This window comes from Onychostruthus taczanowskii, unplaced genomic scaffold (assembly GCF_017590055.1).
Source record: "Onychostruthus taczanowskii isolate IOZ18803 unplaced genomic scaffold, ASM1759005v1 scaffold89, whole genome shotgun sequence".
NCBI lineage: Eukaryota > Metazoa > Chordata > Aves > Passeriformes > Passeridae > Onychostruthus > Onychostruthus taczanowskii.
The window spans coordinates 1,139,671-1,162,040 of record NW_024506882.1 but is presented as its reverse complement, the minus strand read 5'-3'; the positions used below and the strand labels follow the sequence as shown (position 1 = coordinate 1,162,040).

Genomic DNA, 22,370 nt, shown 5'->3' with positions numbered 1-22,370 from the left:
TGGGCACCCTGGAGCAGGACTGCTGCTCCATCCCAAGGGGGCTTTGGCCACTTCATCGTATCCGCAAGAGCCCTTGCTCATGGCTGCAGCCCCCCACCAGCATTCTGGCTGCTGGGTCCCTCCCTGGCACAGCCCCCACGGCTGCCCAGTGTGTTATTTTTTACCAGGTTTCAATTGTTTTGGCAAGTGTTTTGCAAAGCACATTCTGGAGGGTTTGTTCTCCATCCTGGGCTGCTTTGATCAATCTTGTTTGCAAAGCAGTTTCCAGCGCCCTGGTTAATGTACTTTATTATCTCCCTGAATCCCTGCTATTGAACCTGGATAAATCCTGTGGAAAAAGAAAAAGCCCTGTAAAAGGAAAGGCTCTAAAACCTCCCGCGGGATCTGCCACCGCTGACGTGGAGGGTTTGGACACCATGAGTGGTCCTTTAACAGCAAGAGCAGCTCCAAGTCCCCTGGATTATTGCCTGATCTGCAAAGGCTTTCATCCCAGCATGAGTCCAGAGTGCAGGAATACCAGAGCTGGACTGTCCCCCAGGTTTCCCAGCTGGGAAGAGTGTAACTGCTGTGGAAGCAGCCGGGCAGTGGCTGCAGAGGCTGAGGTGTCCCTGCCCGAGGAGAAATGCTCCTCTGTGGGACTAGATCCCACACTTCCCAGCAGCCTCACACGCCGGGGCTCTGAAACCCCATCGCCATCCCCAAAGCCAGCACGGCCTTTCCCTGCCTCCAGCATGCAGGGAGCCATGGTTCCTCATCTCCCCAGGTCTGTCCTGGAGCAGAGGCAGCGTGGCACCACGGCAGGGCAGCCTGGGCTCATCTCCAAGGCAAACGGGCTTAAAAATGTGACAGGCTATAGACGGCTTTTTGTCTAAACCCTGCGTGCCACAAGGCAGCGCGTTCCTGCCATCCCACAGGCATGAGAGAAAACACTCCACGACTTGTGAGCCTTATTAATATGGATTCAGGTCAGCTGCTCCCTGCAAGTTTTTGTGAGTGACTCGCGGTGTGCAGTTCATGCAGGATCCATAAATAAGGACGTCTCTCTGGAATCTCGCCAGGGTTGTATGAGCACAGGGATGTAAGAACTGCCTCAGTGCATGCAGGGGGACGAGGGCTGAGAAGCCACCCAGCCCTCTGCTCCCAGCTCCCACCACCTCAGCCCAGGCTCCTGGACTGGCTGGATGCACTGAGGGCTGGCAACTCCCTTTAATCTGATCTCTCCTGAACAGAAAAACGGGTTTGGAGACAACATAAACACGGAAGGAAAGGTCACATCAAAGCCACGTGCTCTGTGACTGTGTCTTGTGGCTTCACTCCCACAGGGGGCTGTGCAGGGCTCTGGGCTGACCAAGGTGCAGGGCTGGGGACACAGACTCGGTGCCTGCAGGGCCAGGGCCAGGATGATGGGTAATTTTACTCTGAGTTTGTACATTTTCTGTGCTTCCTTGGGCTGCTGCTCCAGCACAAGCCCTACACCACACATGGTTTATCTGCAAGGCATCCTGCCTGCACATCAAAGGCTTCGTACATTTTTAAGGCTGGAAGGGCTGTTGTGATCATTTACTCCACCTTCCTGTGAGCCACAGCACTTGCCAAAGCTGGGTTCCTGTGGTCACACAGAGCACGGTGCTGCAGTCAGAGGAGCTGGGAGGTGCCAACACATGACAGTGGCTTTGAGCTGGCTGCAGGGTGGGGGCTCCTCCTGTCCCACCTCAGCACATTCACGTCAGCCACGTCCCCGTGCTGCTCTCCCTCCACTCTGCCACGCTCCCTGCTCCTTCTTCCAGCTGCGGGCTGCAGTCCCCAGGGGAGTCCCTGCTCTGGCAACACACTGGGTGCTCACCAGTGAACCTACTGGGAAACCATGTGTAAACCCTTAGTGCTCATGCATGAAATGATTGAGCAGTCATGCACAGGCTTATTGGGCATTTGGATGCCAAAGAACGGGCGCTCATGCGTGACCTGCCCGGGTGCTCATGCGTGCCCTGATCGGGGCTCACGGGCACGGGAGTGAGCCACCCACGGACGTGCTGGCCCTGCTTCCCTGCAGGAACAGCCTGCACCTGCGTGAGCTCCAAGTGTGAGCCTGTGCGTGCCCGTGTGGGGTCAGTCTGGATGCTGATGCATTCCCTGATTAGACACACATGCGTGACTTAATTAGGCACTGGACTGCGTGTTCACTGGGAACGAGTGGAGCCCGGCACAGCGACAGCCCCACACAGGGCAGGGAAACCTGCCAGCACCGAGCACGGGATGCTGTGGCACCAAAAATCCCTTCTGGCTCTCCCGGCGTGTGTGAGCTGGTGGCTTTGCCTCCCCAGCAGCCTTGCTGGCACACACCAACCGATCTCACACCTTCCCCCGAGCTCCCCAGGGCGTAGGAAGGAGCTACTGCTGAAAAGACAACTTAAACCCCGTTCTGGCACAGCTTAAATACAAGAATCTCCAAAAGCAGGAGACAAGGTCTCCACTGTGTAGAATAATTTAGGTCAGTCTCACTTCTGCAATGATTTATTTAAGCTTTAGCAGTTCCTGGCCCAAGTGAGGGAAAAATGAAGGAAAAAAAATAGAATCCCCCGTATTTACACTATTTTGTCTTGTGGAAGCTACAGCCTCATCTGCCAGCGCCACTTTAATCCAGTCCTGCAGACATTTCTGCCACACATTTCTTAGGATTCTGCTTCAAATTGGAGCAACTTGTTGAGCACAAAATCTCAGCCTGCAAACGCTTTCAAGTGGTTGCTTGTCCCTGGAAAGTATGTCCCGTCCTTCAATCACTCCGAGGCTTTACCAGAAATGCTTTTGCCATTCTGCAATCAAAAAACCAGCCCATTTGAGTGGGCTCAGAAACAGCCCCCTGTGGTACAGCTCCACAAAGCATATCCAGGGACCAGCCTGGGAAAGCAGGAGACCTGGATGGGTGTTGGAGGTGATGCCTAGCTGGGCAGCTGTGTATTTCAATGCACATAAACGTACACAAATGTGTATAAATGTTTTCATAGCAGGCAGTACTCACGGGCTGGCCCTGGACTGGGTCAAACCCCCTCCTGCCCTCCTTGCCAATGGTGATGCTCTCTCTACAGAAGGAGCTGCAACACTTGATCTGATCAATAAATACACATTTTATACAACCCCTTAGGTCTGTAATATCTGTCTGTATATAAGAGGCCATGAGGGATTTTGTTTTAATTAGAGGAATGCTTAAGGCTACTCTGCCTCCTGCTTCATCAGCCTTGGAAATGCAGAGGGAAGGGCTGTCCTTGTGCAGGGCACTGCTCTGAGCCAGCACAACCCAAAGGCTCAGCGAGGGCACGAGGGCAGGAGCAGGGAGAGAGGGGAGCACAGCCCATATCCACCTCATCTGGCATCTCCAGAACGAGCCAGGGAAGCTCCTTTCTGGAGCTGCAAGCTCACCCCATGCCCTGCTTGACAATTCCCAGGGTGGGAGTTACTGGGCAGGGTCCAGTCCCATCCTGGTCTGAGGAGATGGTTATCGTGGATACACAGGGAGAGGTGTCAGGAATGCACTTCATGGCCAGCAAAGAGCAGAGGCTTCCAGCCAAACATTGCCAAAGCTTGCAAAGGTGGTGGTTTTACTACGGGAATGTTGCAACTGCTTAGGTCCCACGGCCCAGGAATATCCGTGGGAGGAGAGCACAGCTCTGCACAGACACGTGGCCTTGGGAACAGCCCTCGGTGCCCTGGGACAGCTCTGCCTCCATGCTGGGACCCAGGTGAGCCCCCATGCTGGGACCCAGGTGAGCCCCCGTGCTGGGATCCAGGTGAGCCCTTGTGCTGGGATCCAGGTGAGCCCCCGTGCTGGGACCCAGGTGAGCCTCCATGCTGGGATCCAGGTGAGCCCCCGAGCTGGGATCCAGATGAGCCCCCCTGCTGGCATCCAGGCCAGCCTGTGGTCAGCCACCAGCACACACCTGGCTTTGCCGTGGAGCACCCAGAAGCCAGAGGATGCCAGTGACACCCAAAGCTGTGCCCTCAATGTAAACCACCAGTAGGAGTCTGGAAGATGTATTTCCAGCTCATTCCAGTCCCACCAGTCCCCAGGGGCACTTCAGCCCCAGACCATCACAGTGCTCAGCTGGTGTTTAACTCCAAGCAGGCATGCAATCAGTTTGGGAGGATAAGAAGGAATGAAAAGGGGGATAGTAAACAAAAATGAGCCCTAGAGGAGAAAAACTGCTCACTGGCAGATTGATGCTCTCAGAGCAAACAGAAGGGGAGGTGCTGCTTTGTGCTCACCCTCGGCCCCGCAGCACAGGTATTGTTTGCTGCTAACAGCAAAAAAGCCTCACGGGGATGCCACACGTGTGTGTGTGTGGGGGGTGAAACCCTCTGGAGCAGGAAGAAAAACGAAGAAGCAGTAAAGTCCTCGGTGTGCCAGGACATTATCCAAAGCCTTGGATTTATGGTTAACTGGTTCCCATGGAGCAACGGCAGCTTTTACTGGTGCTGCAGCTCCCTGCCCTTGCCAGCCCAGCTGTCCCAGGCTCCTCATCCCAGCAGATCTGTGGATCCTTTCTTTCTCATGTGTATTTCAGAGGATAAAAATATTAATATGCTTCTTGGGAAATGATCAAATTTGTATCCATCTTTCATGCTCTAAATGACACAGCTGACAAACGCCTGATATTCCTATTTACTGCCCTCAAGAAACTGTACCTAAAAGGCCTATTAGGAAAAGGAAAAAAGGTTTTATTTCATGTTGTAGTTGGGCTACAGTGGTACAGCAAGTCCAGTATTATACATAAATCAAATTGTCTTGTTTTTTCCTTTGCATTGCAGAGCAGAGCATGGAACAGCCGCTGCTGGGGCTCCACTCCTAATTTCTGACACATCTTTTAACCTGCTCATTTAAAAGCACTTACTTTGCATCCTTCTCCTTAAGAGTTAGTGGGATATGAACCATGAGGTTTCCTAGATTAGGGATGCCTGGATAATAAAATGCTGTGGAACAGGATTTCCAGTGGGAGCAGAATCCTTTCAGCAGTACCTGGGCACTGGGATCAGCAAACTGCTCCGGACCTTGGCGGCTGCTCCCACGGTGGCCCTTTTGTAAACGTTGAGTTTATTTTTCCTCGTTTATTTGCCTTTCATTGAGCTCTGACAGGAAAAATATATGGCTCAGTGTCCCTCCCACCCTGGTCTCTGGGAGTTTTTGTTTCACATGGTTATCGCAGTCCCTCGCCTCTTCCAGTGTTTACATAAAGTTACAGCGCCCACAAAACAGCTCCGAAAACTTTATTTGTATTTTAAAATATTCTGCTTGAAACCAATATTAACGCATTTCACTCTCGTTGTAGTTGCTTGTGTTAAATAAAATCAGCAAACCCACACTGATGCCACAGGGGCCGGGTCGGGGAGGGAGCGGGGACATCAGCAGCGCTGCCAGCGGCTCTCCACAGAAAGCTAATGGAAAACCTCCTTTTAAAAACCACTCAGGCCTGGCAAATTTGGGTTATTTTTGGAGAACAAAGAGATCCAGCTCCATCCACGCTCCCAAGGCTGGGCTGGGTGGCGTGGCCCCCACAGAGACATCCCCGGGATGTGGAAGTGCAGAGCTCCCGCTGGCCGCGGCGGTGGCCCTGCGGTGTCCTGGCAGGGACGGTGACAGATGCCACACGCCAGATAAGGGCGATCAATACCTCTAATGGACAAACAGCATTTCAGTTCCCTGGATCAGGATGGCACTGCTCACTCCCAGCTGGAACACGGGCGTTGGGAAGTGCCAAAGGGGCCGGTGAGCCCGGAGCTGTGCCACGGTGACAGTGGCTCCTCACCGGATCCCAGTGTGGATGGCTCAGCCGGCTGTGTGCCACACACCTGGAGAGTGGGAATGCATCGAGGGGAAAGGAGGCAGCTCCAGGAAAATGCACAGGGAAATAAAAACAGCAAAAGGAAAAGGAGCAGCTGCAGGAAAACCCTCGCTGCCCAGTCCCTGCCAAACCACGAGGTTCCCTCTGAAACGAGCGACCCAAATGGATTCACTCCTTTCCGTTTATTTATTCCTTAGCAGGAATAAATGTTAGCAGGTTTATTTACACTGACAGTTTGCATTCATTTTCCTCCCTCTCCTCGTCAGGCCTTGGAGCATCCCACCAGGCAGGGAGAGGAAGAGCAATGCAAGCAGCTGCCACGATATTCAGTGACAGCGGGAGGCAGGGAGCAATGAGGAGCTCTGGAAGAACAGAAATGTCTTCCCAGGGAAATAAATCCATGAAAATGGATTGGGAGGGCTCGTTGAAACTTTCTGGTCTGTGCTAACTGCTGCCCCTTTCCCTCCCAGCCCCAGCCATGGCATGTGGGAATCACTGCAAATCCAAGTAATGTGAAAACAAGCAGAAATCTCAGCAAACCCATGATTTTTATTATTTTTAATTTTTTCAAATTAACCTTTTATTGCTAACAGCCCAACAAATAACCATGCACAATTTAACTGATTCTGCTTCCCTGTGCCCTGTCACTCTGCTCCAGGGACCTTGGATGTGAGCACATCATGGGGCCACCTGTATGGTGTGGCTGTTCTCACAAAGGAAGAACTGCAGGAAATTTAAATTTAAATTTTAAATTTAAATTCAAATTTTGGAAATTTAAAAAGTGAGTATTCCCAATCCACCTGGGACAATTTAAATTCCAGTGGTGTTCCCTCTGCTCGTCTGGCTTTTCTCCTTTAAGTCTCCACCCATGTGTGTCCTTTTGGGCTGGCTTCCAGGAAAAATTCCCACTGGCAGTGTGCTGTGTTTTCTGTTTGCATCCAGACATGCCCCAGCATGTGCAGAGGAAATCTCTTTGCTTACAGTTAAATCTGCATCAACAAAACGAGCTCTGTCACCATCCACTGCTATGGGAATTCTTTTCAAGCTTTCACACACTTTCCTTGTATTATCTTGAGCTCAGAGTTTCTCTGAAAAAAAAAGTCAGACTGGCATTTTTGCATCTTTTTCCTGCATGCAAAACAGTAAGTTTGATCACTTTGAAGCACTGTTTAAAATGGACACACCCCCCCAAAATATCAGCTTTGTATTTCACCTCCAAAGACACAGCCGGTGTGGTTTCCAGTTACTGGTGAGATGCCAAGGAAACCCCTGCAGCAGCAGATTCCAAAGGACAGCTACAGGAGGGAAATGGCAAGTTTGGACAGTTCATTGCTCAGTTCCCAAAAGAAAATTACTTCAGATGCCTCTTAAAAAAACGACCCTTTTCTCCCAAACAATCTGGGCTTTGATGAACTGTTATTTTGCAACACAGTAAGATTAGTCAGGACTAATCCAGCTGGATGGCTCTGCAGCAAGGATTGGGACAAACAGGTTCTGTGTGACAGAGCTGGGCGATGACAGGCCCTGGGCCACAGCCCCAGCCCTGCAGCTCTGCTTGGGAAACCTCCTGCTTCCCAAGTTTCATCAGGAATAACAATAAGCAATGATCTTATGTGGGTAATATTTGCTTTATTCTCCCTCGGTTTCCATTGCTCCCATTTTGAGGACAAAAACTTGTCATTTTACAGTAGTTGGCTTCTTTTTTTAGCAAGATTATTTGCCTTTGCCTTCCCAGTACTTTAGTTTCTACATAACTTATTAATTCCCCACATATGTGCTTTGTTAGAACACCAAAAATTACTCTGAGAAATAAGTATTGTGCAGCATATCCAACTAAACACTCCAGTGATAACACAGACCTAAGGAAGGTAATGAGGAAAAAAACATCTAATACTTCTATAAAGAGACACTTCATTAAGGTAATTAAGAGAATCATTTAAAGCAGTTATGAGGATTATTAAGACACAAAAGAAATTATGCAACAGGGTTTTTACCAGACAGGCAGACTTACCATTGCTTTATGATGCCTTTAAGAATAACTTTCAGTGGTTTTAATGAGTTTTTGAAAATAGACACTCATTTCTTGGCAAGGGATGGAGTTTCCCTACACTTGGGAAAAGCATAATTAGGATCTTCATGAGGTTTTTTGTTGTTGTTGTTGTTGTGGGGAGGGGACTTGTTGAGTTTTTTAATATCACAGAAGGCTTTGGGTTGTGAGGGGCCTTAAAGCCCACCCAGTGCCACCCCCTGGCTGGGCAGAACACCTTCCACTGCCCCAGGCTGCTCCGAGCCCCGTCCAGCCTGGAACACTGCCAGGGATCTCAGAATCCCTGAATCACAGGCTGGAAAAGACCTGGAGATCACAGAGTCCTGGACCCCACTGAGCACCACACCCTGACACTCCTCGGACATCCAGGGATGGGAACTCCAAAAAGTGTCTCTGCTGAGCTGGCAAATAACTGCACAGCTTGTTAAATAACCTTAAAAGCCCATTATTTCCCCCAAATCACCCCCTGGGGTTACTCAGATCCACGCTGGGCCCGCAGGGGCTGCTCCCCACGTTGTGTCCCTCTGCAGAGAGATCTGTGAAACCCCAAAACTCTGTCTCAGGTGCACAACACCCCCTGGCAGCCTGGGATTTACCCTCTGCCTCCTGTGAAGATGGGCTCCCTCACCCCTTGGTGACCCAACGGGGACATTCCTCCTTCAAAACCCTGGGGTTCCACCTCAGGGGGAGAAAAAACAGCAGCACTTGTGGCAGTCCTGATGTCACACTCCCTGCCAGCCGCCCCAGTGCTGCTTTATCCAGAGGAATACGCATTTTTCATGAACGTGTGACAAACGAGGGCAGCACCATGGGCTCCAGGAGGAGGCAGGAGGCATTTTTCACAATCCCTTAATGAACTCATCAGCCTAAAAGGTTTTTCTCCACACTCTGACACTTCTAACCCCTCGTGGTGGTTTCAGTGGCTGAACCTCTCCAGCACCAAATACAAGACAATGCCAGTACAAACACGCAGGGGTCCATCAGTGGCAGACCCCTAGGCTGCACAAGATCATTGATTTCAGTAATTTTTAGCAGGAGCTCACCCTCATTTCTGTATTACCTCCTGGACAGGGGCACAAGGGAGAGCTTTCTCACTCTGAAGCTGCTTAAACACCTCTCTGAGGGCTTTGTGACAATGCTGAGTACTCCAGCTATTTTAAAGAGTCTTTATTCAAATTATAATTTTATAAATATAACATATTTGGGTATTTTCATCCCGCTTCTTCCCCAGGATGTCCTCTTTTGATGTGACTCTACATTAAAGGCACTGTATAGAACATTCTTCAGCGGGAGCACGCAGCCCTCAGCAGCGTTCTCAAATGCATCCACTTGAGATGCGACTTTGCCTCAGTTTTTAACGCTTTTTGTTCCTCCACTTTTATTAACCAAGACACCAACTCAAGCCCATTCCTAAAGTTCGTTTTGCCCAAGCCCACCATGCTCAGCTGCAAATGCAGGAACCCCAAGAACCGTGGCACGGGCTCTGCAGTGGGAAACACACCGCGAGCGGGGAAAGTTCCAAATGCAGGAGCTGCGAATCCTGCAGGGGCTGCGAGCCCTGCAGGAGCTGCGCCAGCTCGGTGCCCGCCGCGCTCCCCTCAGCCCCCAGGGCGGCCATTTTGGGTCCTGCCCCCCGGGGAGCGGGCACGGCGCTTTTCTCCCGTCCCGAGGCGCGGCACAGCGGGACAGCGCACTGAGCGCGGCCCTCCAGCGCACGCCGGGGGACACGGCGGGGACAGAGAGGGGACACAGAAGGGACACAGAGGGGACACAGAGGGGACACGGCGGGGACAGCGCCATCGCCGCCCGCCGCGCGGTGCATTGTGGGAGCCGCCCCTCGCTTGGCGCCAAGCGCGCCCGCCGTCCCGCGCGGTGCATTGTGGGCCGCGCCCTCCCCGGCCGGGCCTAAAGGCGCGGGGCGCCGCACCGGACGTGGCGTCACGCGGCCTCCGCCGTTTAAGCCGCTGCCGGGAGGAGCGCGTCTTTCATCTGCCGCGGGGACCGCAAGCTCCCCACGGTATAACCGAGCTCCCGTATCCTCGCGCCCCACAGCTGCGGCCCCCGCACGGACTCGGCTTCTCCGAGGCGGCAAGAACCGAGGGACTACTTTGCGGCGGGGCCGCGCACGCGCGAGGCGGAAGAGCGAGGGCGCGGCGGAAGACGCGCGCGCCGCTGGCCCGCCGTGAGCGCGGGCGGTGCTGCGGCCGGTGCTGCGTCCCGGGGTGAGATCGGTGCGCGCAGAGGCAGCGCGAGCGGAGCCGCGGGCGCCATTTTGAAGCGGCGGTCGGGGGAGGTGAGGAGCGCCCCGAGAGCCCGGCCCGGCCCCGCCACCGCCGCCCCGCGCCGCCCGCACCGCCCCGCGCCGCCGCAAACATTGCCGACCTCGCCATGTCCGGCGGCGGCGTCATCCGCGGCCCGGCCGGCAACAACGACTGCCGCATCTACGTGGGGAACCTGCCCCCCGACATCCGCACCAAGGACATCGAGGACGTGTTCTACAAGTACGGCGCCATCCGCGACATCGACTTGAAGAACCGCCGCGGGGGCCCGCCCTTCGCCTTCGTCGAAGGCGGGCGGGAAGCGGGAACAAAGGCGGGGGGGGTGCGGCGGCCGCGCTCACCGCCCGCCCCGTGCCGCCCGCAGGGACGCGGAGGACGCCGTCTACGGGCGGGACGGCTACGACTACGATGGGTATCGCCTCCGCGTGGAGTTCCCTCGGAGCGGCCGCGGCACCGGCAGAGGAGGCGGCGGCGGCGGGGGGGGAGGAGCCCCCCGGGGCAGGTACGGCCCCCCGTCCCGGCGCTCGGAGTACAGAGTGATCGTCTCGGGTGAGTCATTGCTCTCTTTCTCAGGCTGAGTGCTCCCCCAGGGTCCTGCGGGCGCGGTGCTGCTGAGAGCTTCTCCTTAAAAAGCACGGCCGCGTGTGCTTTGGGAGGGGGGCAGCGATGCTGAGCGCTCCTCTCCTTCGCTGCGGTTGTGCTGTTGTAATACAGCAGGCGAGGCTCTAATCCGGTTTTAAAGCCGCGTTTTGGTTTTTCTCTAGGGCTGCCTCCAAGTGGAAGTTGGCAGGATTTAAAGGATCACATGCGTGAAGCAGGTGATGTATGTTATGCTGATGTTTTCCGAGATGGCACTGGTGTCGTGGAGTTTGTGCGGAAGGAAGACATGACCTACGCTGTGCGAAAGCTGGATAACACTAAATTTAGATCTCACGAGGTAGGTATCACACTTACTTTCTTTGGCCAGAATTGGATACAAGGGGCTTAACAGTAGGATTTGAAGGTAAGGAACGTGTGGTGGTCGTTGTTTGGTTACGGAGCAGCTAGATAAGTGTGTGGTCAGGCTGGACATAGACGTGTAAGCTCTGCTGTCTGTCCCGGCCGTAGTAACGCTGTCTGCAGTCTGTCAGCATGCCTGAAACATGGCCCTGAAGCCTCGACGTTTCAATCGAAAGTTCTGTCTATCCAATAGGGAGAAACTGCCTACATCCGTGTTAAAGTTGATGGCCCAAGAAGCCCAAGCTATGGAAGATCTCGGTCCCGCAGCCGTAGTCGTAGCAGGAGCCGTAGTCGAAGCAACAGCAGAAGCCGCAGTTATTCCCCAAGAAGAAGCAGAGGATCTCCACGCTACTCTCCCCGCCACAGCAGATCCCGATCTCGTACATAAACATCACTCTAGCTCCGACCTTTTTGTAGAACCTCATGTTGTACACAGTTTTCCTTTACTTAGTACAGTCTTTCATTTATTTTTTTTTTTTTTTTAATTCCAACTGTTTTACTCGAATTGGCTGAAGTGTTGAATTGCATTCTTGTGTAAAATCCCTAGTGAGTATTTGCTCCTCGACACCGACATTCCCCCTCCTGTCTTTGGTAAATTGTATTTTAATTGCTGTCAGTCAGGATTGTTCTGGTTTAGTTCTAGTTCGATACCAACATTCTTGGAGCTGTGGTATTGCTGTGTAAATGTCTCAGTGTTCCGCTGTGGTCGAGACGAGCTGGGGATGTTGGGATGTTTGTGGCTAACTTGTCTCTTCTGGGGGATCTTACGTTTTATCTTGCCTTTTCGTGTGTCTTTCTGTAGACATATCTGAAGAGATGGATTAAGAATGCTTTGGATTAAAGGATTGTGGAGCACATGTCAATCATTTTAGGATTGTCAAAAGGAGGATTGAGGAGGATCAGATCAATAATGGAGGCAATGGTATGACTCCAAGTGCTATTGTCACAGATGAACTTGGCAGTATTGACCTTATACTGAGAGACAGGGGAATTGAGGCCGAGCACCTACGTGTCCCCACGTGTGGCTTCAGGCATGTCCTCGTGACCGCAGGCTGCCATTGCTCTTCTCTTCTAAAACTTCCTTTGCTGGGGGGGCAATTGTGGCCAAATCCCTGCTTTTGTAATTCTCTACTCCATCCTAGTTTTCTAAAGGAATCCCCGGGGCCGGGGGGGGAGCATTGGTTCGTTTGTCCCGCAGCGTTTGGTTACAAGTGTCCACGTCCGTAGTATCCGTACACTTGTAGTAGAACTTGCAACCAGAGTATAATATCAATACTGCTAAAATCTGCATGTCCTCTGTGTGACTGATACAGCGTGGCTGTTGCATTTTTATAAGTACCAGAATGAAAGCAAAACAAAAATAGCAAACCTAGCGGGGAATAATTTAAGTCTCAGCCCTGCCCCCTCAGACTAATTCACGATTGACTCACGATCCGTGTGAAAACACCGATTGTTAACGTTCCCTCCAGCTGGGAGTGCAGCTGTAGTCCAGCCATTCCATAGTAGGTGGATAGACCGAGCAGTTAAAAGCTTTTCCAGTTTAGTAAAACCGTTTTTTACAACCACAAAACCTCGTACCCACCAATGCGCTGAGTATGTTGGCATTTCCAGTTGACGTATTGTAAATATTTACAATGTTTCCTCCAAATAGTAATTAACATTTCTAAAGAAATTATCTGAGCATCACCATTGGAAAGTTTGTTTTGGGGAATTGATAGTTATTACTGTACATCTGAATTTATTGATGGCAAACATAACTGATCATTCCCCAGAATCCTATTTTTTCATTACAGTATCTAACTTTTTGCCTCCTCTTTTTTGGTTTTGCTGGTTATAAAGGTTTGGATTGGAGAGGGCTCACTGGATCCCAATCCTTGGAGCTGGATCATTGGATTCAAATCATAATGTGGATAGGATAGGGAGGCTGAATTACAAGGATTCATGGAGCGGGATCAAATTACCAGGAACATAGGAGTGGATTCCTGCCCCAACCAAACCGCATTCGTGTGGATTTTTTTATTCAACTCAATTGGCTATTCCAAAGATATTTTTTTCCTATTTTTGACGATTGGAGCCCTTAAGATGCACGATGGAGTTTTGCATTTTTTTGGTAAAAGGAGCAAAGCGAGGACCTGGAGAGGTACGCTGGAGCAATCTCCTTGGAAGGATTCAGCACGAGTAGATGGTAAACCTTAAAGGGGAAAAAGGGGGGTTTGTTTTAAAAAAAAAAAAAAATAAGTCATTTCTCTAAATTTAAAGACCAAAATTGGAGTTAAAGATGACGTAGGTTTCAATTGGCCGTTGCTTTTTTTTCTTTGACAAATAAAATTTTTACAAAAACACTCCCCGTGTCGTCGTTGGTCGCGGAGTCTCGTCCTCGCGTTGGGATCCGGACAAAAGCCTTTTGTGTGGAACAGAGCCGGAGTGTTCCACAGGAAGCACCCATGTTTGAGCTTCTCCTCAATGAAGGATCAGTTCCCTGGGAAATGGGTGGAATCCAGTAGGTGGGGAGGGGAAAAGAATGAGTTCTCCATGCTTGAAGGAGGGAGTGTTAGTACGAGTGTGGACAGGAGAAAAGGGGAGGTGATGGGCTTGTCCTGGGGAGAAACGGGGGCAGAGCTGCTCTGGGGGGACAAAGCAGGGAGCAGGAGTTGGGATCTTTAATCCCGGGCTGTGGGCAGGGCCCTTGCAGGCTGTGCCCCCAGGGCCAGGCTGCGTGCCCAGAGGAGCCCGTGCCCTGGGAAGGAGGGTGGCTGCTGCCAGAGCGCTTTGTGAGGATGTGGGAAGCGAGGGCACAGGGGGTGAGCTGGGACAGCACAGGTGAAAAAAGCCCAAAAACCCCAAACTGTGCTGGGAATAATGGATCTGTTCCACCACTGGTGCTGAAGGAAAGGGAAGGTGGTTTAACAGGGTGCAGGTGTGCTCAGGGTGTCCCACAGAGCAAAAAGGAAGAGTTTGGTGTGCCAGGACTGGAGTTTGGAGAGGATCCCTCTCCAAAGGATCCTCGGGGAGGAGGAGGAGTGAGGGACCTGGGCACTCCCCGGGGGTCCCTGTGGAATACAGCTGTTAGTTCTGAGGAGGCAGTGCAGGCACAGCCCCTGGATCAAAGCAGCTCCACCAGGAGCTCATCGACTGTGCAGCACCGATTGCAGGGGCAGTTCAGCCAGCTAGGACATGGAATTCCCTGTGCAAGGTGTGTGTGGAGCTGCAGAGAGGCTGGAACTCGGAATTCCCTGTGCAAGGTGTGTGTGGAGCTGCAGAGAGGCTGGAACTCGGAATTCCCTGTGCAAGGTGTGTGTGGAGCTGCAGAGAGGCTGGAACTCGGAATTCCCTGTGCAAGGTGTGTGTGGAGCTGCAGAGAGGCTGGAACTCGGAATTCCCTGTGCAAGGTGTGTGTGGAGCTGCAGAGAGGCTGGAACTCGGAATTCCCTGTGCAAGGTGTGTGTGGAGCTGCAGAGAGGCTGGAACTCGGAATTCCCTGTGCAAGGTGTGTGTGGAGCTGCAGAGAGGCTGGAACTCGGAATTCCCTGTGCAAGGTGTGTGTGGAGCTGCAGAGAGGCTGGAACTCGGAATTCCCTGTGCAAGGTGTGTGTGGAGCTGCAGAGAGGCTGGAACTCGGAATTCCCTGTGCAAGGTGTGTGTGGAGCTGCAGAGAGGCTGGAACTCGGAATTCCCTGTGCAAGGTGTGTGTGGAGCTGCAGAGAGGCTGGAACTCGGAATTCCCTGTGCAAGGTGTGTGTGGAGCTGCAGAGAGGCTGGAACTCGGAATTCCCTGTGCAAGGTGTGTGTGGAGCTGCAGAGAGGCTGGAACTCGGAATTCCCTGTGCAAGGTGTGTGTGGAGCTGCAGAGAGGCTGGAACTCGGAATTCCCTGTGCAAGGTGTGTGTGGAGCTGCAGAGAGGCTGGAACTCGGAATTCCCTGTGCAAGGTGTGTGTGGAGCTGCAGAGAGGCTGGAACTCGGAATTCCCTGTGCAAGGTGTGTGTGGAGCTGCAGAGAGGCTGGAACTCGGAATTCCCTGTGCAAGGTGTGTGTGGAGCTGCAGAGAGGCTGGAACTCGGAATTCCCTGTGCAAGGTGTGTGTGGAGCTGCAGAGAGGCTGGAACTCGGAATTCCCTGTGCAAGGTGTGTGTGGAGCTGCAGAGAGGCTGGAACTCGGAATTCCCTGTGCAAGGTGTGTGTGGAGCTGCAGAGAGGCTGGAACTCGGAATTCCCTGTGCAAGGTGTGTGTGGAGCTGCAGAGAGGCTGGAACTCGGAATTCCCTGTGCAAGGTGTGTGTGGAGCTGCAGAGAGGCTGGAACTCGGAATTCCCTGTGCAAGGTGTGTGTGGAGCTGCAGAGAGGCTGGAACTCGGAATTCCCTGTGCAAGGTGTGTGCTGGAGCTGCAGGAAGGCTGTAATTTGTCAAGCCTGCTTCTGGTGGGTGCAGGATGTGCTCCAAGTCTCACCTGTGTGTGGATCAACTACTGGAGCAGGAGCTACCTGAGGATTTTTTTCTCCTGAGATTTTCTCTGTGGTTTGGATCACCCTGTGGATGTTCCAGGAGGGCACTGACACCTAGGAAGAGGAGGTGTTCTCTACTTTGGGATTTGCAGAGTGCCACCTTCCTGGAAAGCTTCTGACAGGATTCTCTCAGAGCCAGTGGGGATCACACCTCTGCCAGAAGGCTGCAATCCTCCCCGTGGAGAGGAGGGGATCCTTTCCATCTCACCTGGAGAATGGGAGGGAACAGAGCCCTCCTGGGCTCTCCCTGGTTTTGCTTTTCCCCCTCCAAGGGGAGAGCTCGGGTCACCCCAGAGGAGCTGCTGGTCTGTTCCTGCCCCAGCATCACCCACTCACTCTGCTCTCCATGTCCCAGCTGTGGAGCCCTGAGAGATCCTGTAATAAACCTGCTCCCAGTGTGGAGCTCTCCTGCATTCCCTTTCTTCCCATAAATTGTTTCCATCACCGTGCTGTGAGCAGCCAGGCAGTGCTGGAGCAGGGAAACCACAGGGTGAAGCAAGGCTTTCCCCAAGTGCCCTGTGTTTTAATTTCAGATTCTGATCCAGCGTGTTCCACCGTCCTCGGGGGGAACATCATGTTCTGTGATTGACATAAAATAGAGGAATTAAATTAATATCTCAGAAACGTGCTATGAACCAGGTTTGACAGCGTTAGGAGAAGTTAACTGGAGGAGGCTGTGCCTCCTGACACACTCTCAGTTTTTAATTATACCACGTTATGAGTTCATTAACATTGTGACAGAGATGATGAGGAGTCGGTGAGTTTTGGGAGCAACACTCGTGCCTGGCACAACCCGGGGAGCCTGGTGCCTTCTCTTTTGCCCTTCAGCTTCTCCAAGGGTGAAAGTGAATCTCAGTAAGTGCCTGTTTGACTTGCCCTGCGGGGAATTGCTTCCTGGGGACCATCCACTGGCCTGGCTGGGGCTGGTGGGCACAGCTGGCACTGGTTTTAATACCCTCGGGCATTGGGAACAGGCTGTTCCACCAGCACATCTTCCGGGAAGGTATTTGCTAGGATTCCAACAGACGCCAACCAAGGCAAGGTGTCCTCTTTCATCAGTGTGCTCTTCCTGAAACTAAACGTTTTGAGAGGCCGTTCTCCCTGAAGAAGGTGGAAAGGGGTAGGGAAATGGAGCCGCCTTTGTTAAAGCAAGGGGACATCCAGGCGTAGCCCCCTGTCCTGAATCGTTTCCCCATCCAGGGCAGAGTTCCTGCGGCACAGCGAGCAGGGAGCGTTCCCTCCCCGGAGCTTCCAGCGGGTGAGCCGCGCCATTCCTGCCGGGAATCGGCTGCGATGCTCCTGCCATAGTGCCGCTTTGTTGGTGCAACTGAGGGCGATTGTGCGCCCCGGGGCCCCGCAGCTGCCCGGCAGCCCGGCCCATACTGCCTTCTTTGTGCCCCGAGAGGGAGCGAATCTCTCCTCCCTGAGTGCGCATCGTCCTGATAGCCCCGTGCTTAATAAACCCTGCACTCCGAAATAGAAACGGTTAGAAAGCTTGTGGTTTCTCCCAGAAACCACAGTTTGGGTTTTTTCTTTTTTTTTTTCTCTTGTTTGTTTGGGGTTTTTTTTCTTTCGAACAGAAACTTCTGCTTTAGAACAGGAGATTCTTTCATTGATCTGTGTGTGCTGGTTGTGCCGTGAGGTTTCTTGCTCCTGATAACAGCAGAGTTTTTATCTGTGCAGCAAAATTAGAGTCATTTCTGGGTTGGCTTAGAACAGCCCCAGCTTTGGTGAGAGTTCCCCATGCCGAGCGCAGAATGATCCTCGCTGCACCTGCAGGGAAGAGCAGTTTGTCTGGAATTGCAGTGGGAGCGGTTTCAAACAGAATCCTGAATTACGAGGAAAAACGAGGATTCCAGGCAGTTCCCTGTGTAATAAGCATCCCTAAAATCCCTCTCCTGCACGCCTGAAGGTGAGCCAGTGATGTACCCACCTGCACTGCGTGGGCCCTGCAGTGCTTTGTGCTGCCCTGGCAGAGCTGCGGGATGGGATGGGATGGGATGGGATGGGCACAGAGCCTGGCAGAGCTGCAGGATGGGATGAGATGGGATGGGATGGGCACAGAGCCTGGCAGAGTCACGGGACAGAACGGGCATGGAGCCTGGCAGAGCTGCGGGATGGGATGGGCATGGAGTAGGACAGAGCTGCAGGATGGGATGGGCACAGAGCCTGGCAGAGCTGTGGGATGGTCCTGGAGCCAGGCAGAGCTGCAGGATGGGATGGGATGGGCACAGAGCCTAGCAGAGCTGTGGGATGGTCCTGGAGCTGAGAACAGCCGCAGGATGGGACGGGCATAGAGCCCAGCAGAGCTGCAGGATGGGATGGGCATGGAGCAGGGCAGAGCTGCAGGATGGGCACAGAGCCTGGCAGAGCTGCGGGACAGGACGGGCACAGAGCCTGGCAGAGCTGCAGGACAGGACGGGCACAGAGCCTGGCAGAGCCGCAGGACAGGACGGGCACAGAGCCTGGCAGAGCCGCAGGACGGGCACAGAGCCTGGCAGAGCTGCAGGACGGGCTGCATCCTCTCCCGGCTCTCCTGGGTGCTGAGGGACACCCTCACCTCTGCGGCCCCTCCCGCCGGGCGGGCTGGGTGGATGCGCCGCTTGCAGAGCCATTAACATAATTTTATGCACTAATTTGTGTAATCATTAAAGAGTGGAGCAGGGCATTGTTCACATGAGTAATTACCTCTATATTCTAACAGTTCTAATTCATCCCTTTAGTGAGTTTCGTGTTTCAGTGACTCAGCCACGACTCACGCTTCGGGTCCTGTATTTTTTTCAAGAAATGCCCGTTTCTCGCATGACTCGGTTGCCCCCTGCGCTGCTGCTGCCGTGCCAGATCCTGAGGAGCTCGGAGCACGAGGATGCCGAGCTGGGGAGCTCTGCCAGCGTGGAGCCGGGGCTCTGGGGCTGGCTGCATCCCACGGGGCGCTTGGCTGCCTGGGATGCTGCGGAGAGCAGCTGCCAGCGGAAATTTGAACACGGAAAACTTGGCAGTTCGCTGAACTCTGGGTATTTTCCTGCTGACAAAAGGCAGGGCTGTGTTTTCGTCGTGGTTTTTGATACGAGGTGAAACATGGGGGAAAAAAATTCGGCCGCGCAGGCTCTGGAGCCGTTGATTCTCCATCCTCACACGTGCGTGTCTTTACAGTGCACAGGGCTCAGGCAGGAGGGAAGGCGTGGGGAGCATCATTTTCTGCCTGATTTGCAGGGTGACACAGGATATTTTCCTGACAGCGCTGAAATTAATTTGAGGCAGAGCTGCCTGCCACCACCAAAGGTCTTGTTTCCCCTTGGAAAGATGGAGCAAAGTTGGTTCCTTGGCCAGTGAGAGCAGGGATGCTCTGCCCGAGGCTCCTGCCAGCGCTGGATGCTCATCCCTGTGGGATCAGCTGAGCGATGCAGATGAATGCACAAATATTGATTATTTCGGAGGCAATCCATAGCTGCCAAATGAGATTAAACACCACCCAGGTCCCAGCAAAAAAAAATAAAAGTAAATAGCAAAGAATAAAGAAAATGGGGCACGGCATTGGCAAATGGTCCTGGGGGACCATCTAGCCGAGTATTAATCCCTGCCATCCCCATCCCTGGAGGATTTCGGAGCTCTCTGCTGCTGTTAATCGCGGCAGCCCTGCAGGGAAGGTAATGCAGCATTATCCGTGTTTTCCAGCTGTGGCTGGGGAGGGGGGAAGCGGCCGGCTTGGCCGAGCTTTGCCGTGTGTCAGTGAAAGATCAGGGATTAGCGTTAGGATTTCCTCGCTGGCTGGGCTGCTCTAATTCAGTGCTCGTGTTTTTCCCTAAATGCGCTGACCTTACGTGCCTGCTGCTGTACATCCCGTGCCCGGGAGAAGCCGGGGCAGATGGTGGGAAGGGGAGCGAGGCAGGAGCGGATGTTTCCCTGCAGTCCTCGGCCCCGCAGGAATTATTACTAAAAATGGTCACTGGTGATTAACCAGAGCAGTGCGCTGCTAAGTAATTGGTGCGGGCTCTGGCTCGGGAAGTTTTTAAATCAAACTGGGAAACAGTTTTCCTGGAGAGCAGCAGAGTTCAGCGGGTTCAAAGGCAGAGTGCCGAGGGCAGCCCGGGCAGGGGGTGAGCAGGGGTCGGTAGCACCTGCCAGGAGGGCTCTGAAATGTCCCATGAGACAGAAAAAGCTGTGATCTCCTCGTGTCTGTGCACACCCTGTAAATCACAAGGACACACAGGAGCTGTGGCTGCCCCATCCATGCCTGGAAGTGCTCAAGGATGGGGCTTGGAGCAGCCTGCTCTAGTGGAAGGTGTCCCGGACCACGGCAGGGGAGTGCAACTGGATGGTCTTCAATATTCCTTCAATATCCCTCAATATCCCCTCAATATTCCTTCAATATCCCTCAATATCCCCTCAGTATTCCTTCAATATCCCTTCAGTATCCCTTCAGTATCCCTTAAATATCCCTTCCCCTTCAATATCCCTTCAATATCCCTTCAGTATCCCTCCAGTATCCCTTAAATATCCCTTCCAGCCCAAACCATTCCAAGACCCTAGAGTTTGGCATTAAGTGTGGGCAGTCCCCACCGTGTGACACCAGCGCCCAGCCCCGTGTGCGGCTGTCCCGGGGTGTCCCCACCGTGTCCCCACCGTGTCCCCACAGCGGCAGTGCCAGAGATGGGCACGGGCAGTGACCCTGCGGGTCACACCAGCAGCATCCCCGGGCCCGGTGTGACAGACGAGGGACGGCTCTTCCCCCCGTGGGGCGCAGATGACAGCGGCTGTTTTATGGGAAAAAAAAAATAAAAATAAAAAAATAAAAAAAAAAAAAAGTTGTGAGGGAGATTACCAAAATAACAACAAAAAGCCGCCGGGCGCTGCGGCGCTCAAGGTGCCAAGCAGAGATTAGCCCAGGCACGGCGGAGGACAAGGAGGTGGCAAGAGATAAGGGCACTTCCCGGCGTGTGCCCGCAGGGCTAAACATAGAAACAGAGAAACGCAGAAACACAGAAACAGAGAAAGATAGCCCAGGGCTGCTGTCCCTCGCCCGCCCGGCCCCGGATAGCCCCGAGCCCCGGGGACAGGGACAGCCCCGGGGACAGGGAGAGCCCTGGGGACAGGGACAGCCCCGGGGACAGGGAGAGCCCTGGGGACAGGGACAGCCCCGGGGACAGGGACAGCAGGCAGCGATGGGTTCACAGGGCGGCAAAGATCAGGGAGGATGGGGAAATCCCAGGGAGGCAGCAGGGGTTTGCCACGGCAGCCGGGCTGAGCGGGACAAGGGGATGCGGGAGGGGAGAAAGGGCTCGGGAGCACTGCAGGGAAGGGAGGGACCGGTGCAGGGCAGTTTGCCACGGGAATGCTTTCACCAGGAATGCTTCAAGCATGGAGTAACCGCCAGGCTTTTCCTGCCTGCCTGGCGGGAGCATCGCCCGGCGCTGGGGGAGCCCTGGCATGGGGAGAGAGGTGGGAGCTGGCACCCAGCACCAGCCGGGGCTGTCCCTGGTGCCACAGCGCCTCTGCCCTGGGCATCCCCCTGCCTGCCCCGGCTCCCCTCCCTCCTCGGAGCTCGGGCTAAAGGCAGCAAAGCGGAGCAGGGACTGGGGACAGGGACAGGGACAGGGACTGGGACAGGGACTGGGCCATCCCTGCCGAGCCCCAGCACAGCGCTCCTTCCCCGGGAGCAGCTCCTCGCTGCTCCCCCGCTGGTCGCCGTCCTGCCTCTCGGTGCTCCAGCCGAGCTGCCCGGTGGTTTCCTGCCTCCTCTTTCCCTCTTTTGGAAAGTGAAGCGGTCTCTCGGATGCGCTAATTACGAGCAGGCTCCGGCGCTCTCGGCAGCGGCAGCGCTCCTGCCGAGCCCCGGGCCCGGCTGCCGGTGGCCCTGGCACGGCCCGGGCAGGACAGGGCACCGCTGCCACCCTCCAGGATGGCACTGACTGCGGGCAGCCATCCGGCAGGAGCTTCTCCTTCTCCTTCTCCTTCTCCTTCTCCTTCTCCTTCTCCTTCTCCTTCTCCTTTCCCTTTTCCCATTGCTTTTCCCTTTCTGTTCCCATTTCCATTTCCCTCTGCCTAGCAAATGTGTTGTCTGTCCCTGCAGCACCTTCCAGCCCCGTTTTGCTGCGGGTCAGGGATGCTCGTCCAGCAGGAGCTGGGCAGTGGGAGAGCCTGGGATGCTCTTCTGGGGATGCTGGACCATCCCACGGTTCCTCCCGGCAGGCACGCTCCGCTTCCACCCCTGATTCCCGCCGATGGAATTCACTGTCTCTGTTTAGTGTCCCTGATCACTTGGAGAGGGAAGGCTGCGAAGAGAGAAACCAGAGAAGACAGAACTTGGGAAGCGGCTGAAGGGAAATTGCCTGCGGGGAGCACATTCTCAGCACCATCAGCGCAGCTTATTTACACTCTCGAGGGCTCTCCAGCCCCACAGAGCTGCGAAATTCAAAGCCCGCGGTGGCACTCAGAGCACGAACAGAAAAAGGGGCTCCCGCAAAGCTGAAATATTTGCCCACAGTTTTCGCTGTAAGCGGTGCGAGCACACGCTGGCCCAGCAGAACCGAGCAGGGGCTGCCGGCACCGGCTGCGGCACCGAGGGACAGCCCCGGTGCGGGCCTGTCCCTGCGGACTTCCACCACCAGCACCGGAGGCAGGAGACACCCAGCAGCATTCCTACCAGTGTGGGAAGTGCCAAGGGAGAAGAAGGAGGGAAGATTTGAGTTTGGAAAGGCAGAAAGCGCAGCCT

At 54.0% G+C, this 22,370-nt stretch overlaps 1 protein-coding gene across 1 annotated transcript; it reads left to right on the top strand.

The window, feature by feature from the left end:
• The first annotated feature begins 9,803 nt into the window (after positions 1–9,803).
• Positions 9,804–13,498, top strand: SRSF1 (serine and arginine rich splicing factor 1). The gene is made up of 4 exons (XM_041425319.1): positions 9,804–10,446; positions 10,508–10,706; positions 10,922–11,094; positions 11,350–13,498. Exons 1-4 carry the CDS (start codon positions 10,267–10,269, stop codon positions 11,542–11,544), a joined length of 747 nt encoding a protein of 248 aa, XP_041281253.1. The 5' UTR covers positions 9,804–10,266; the 3' UTR covers positions 11,545–13,498.
• Positions 13,499–22,370: the final 8,872 nt, after the last annotated feature.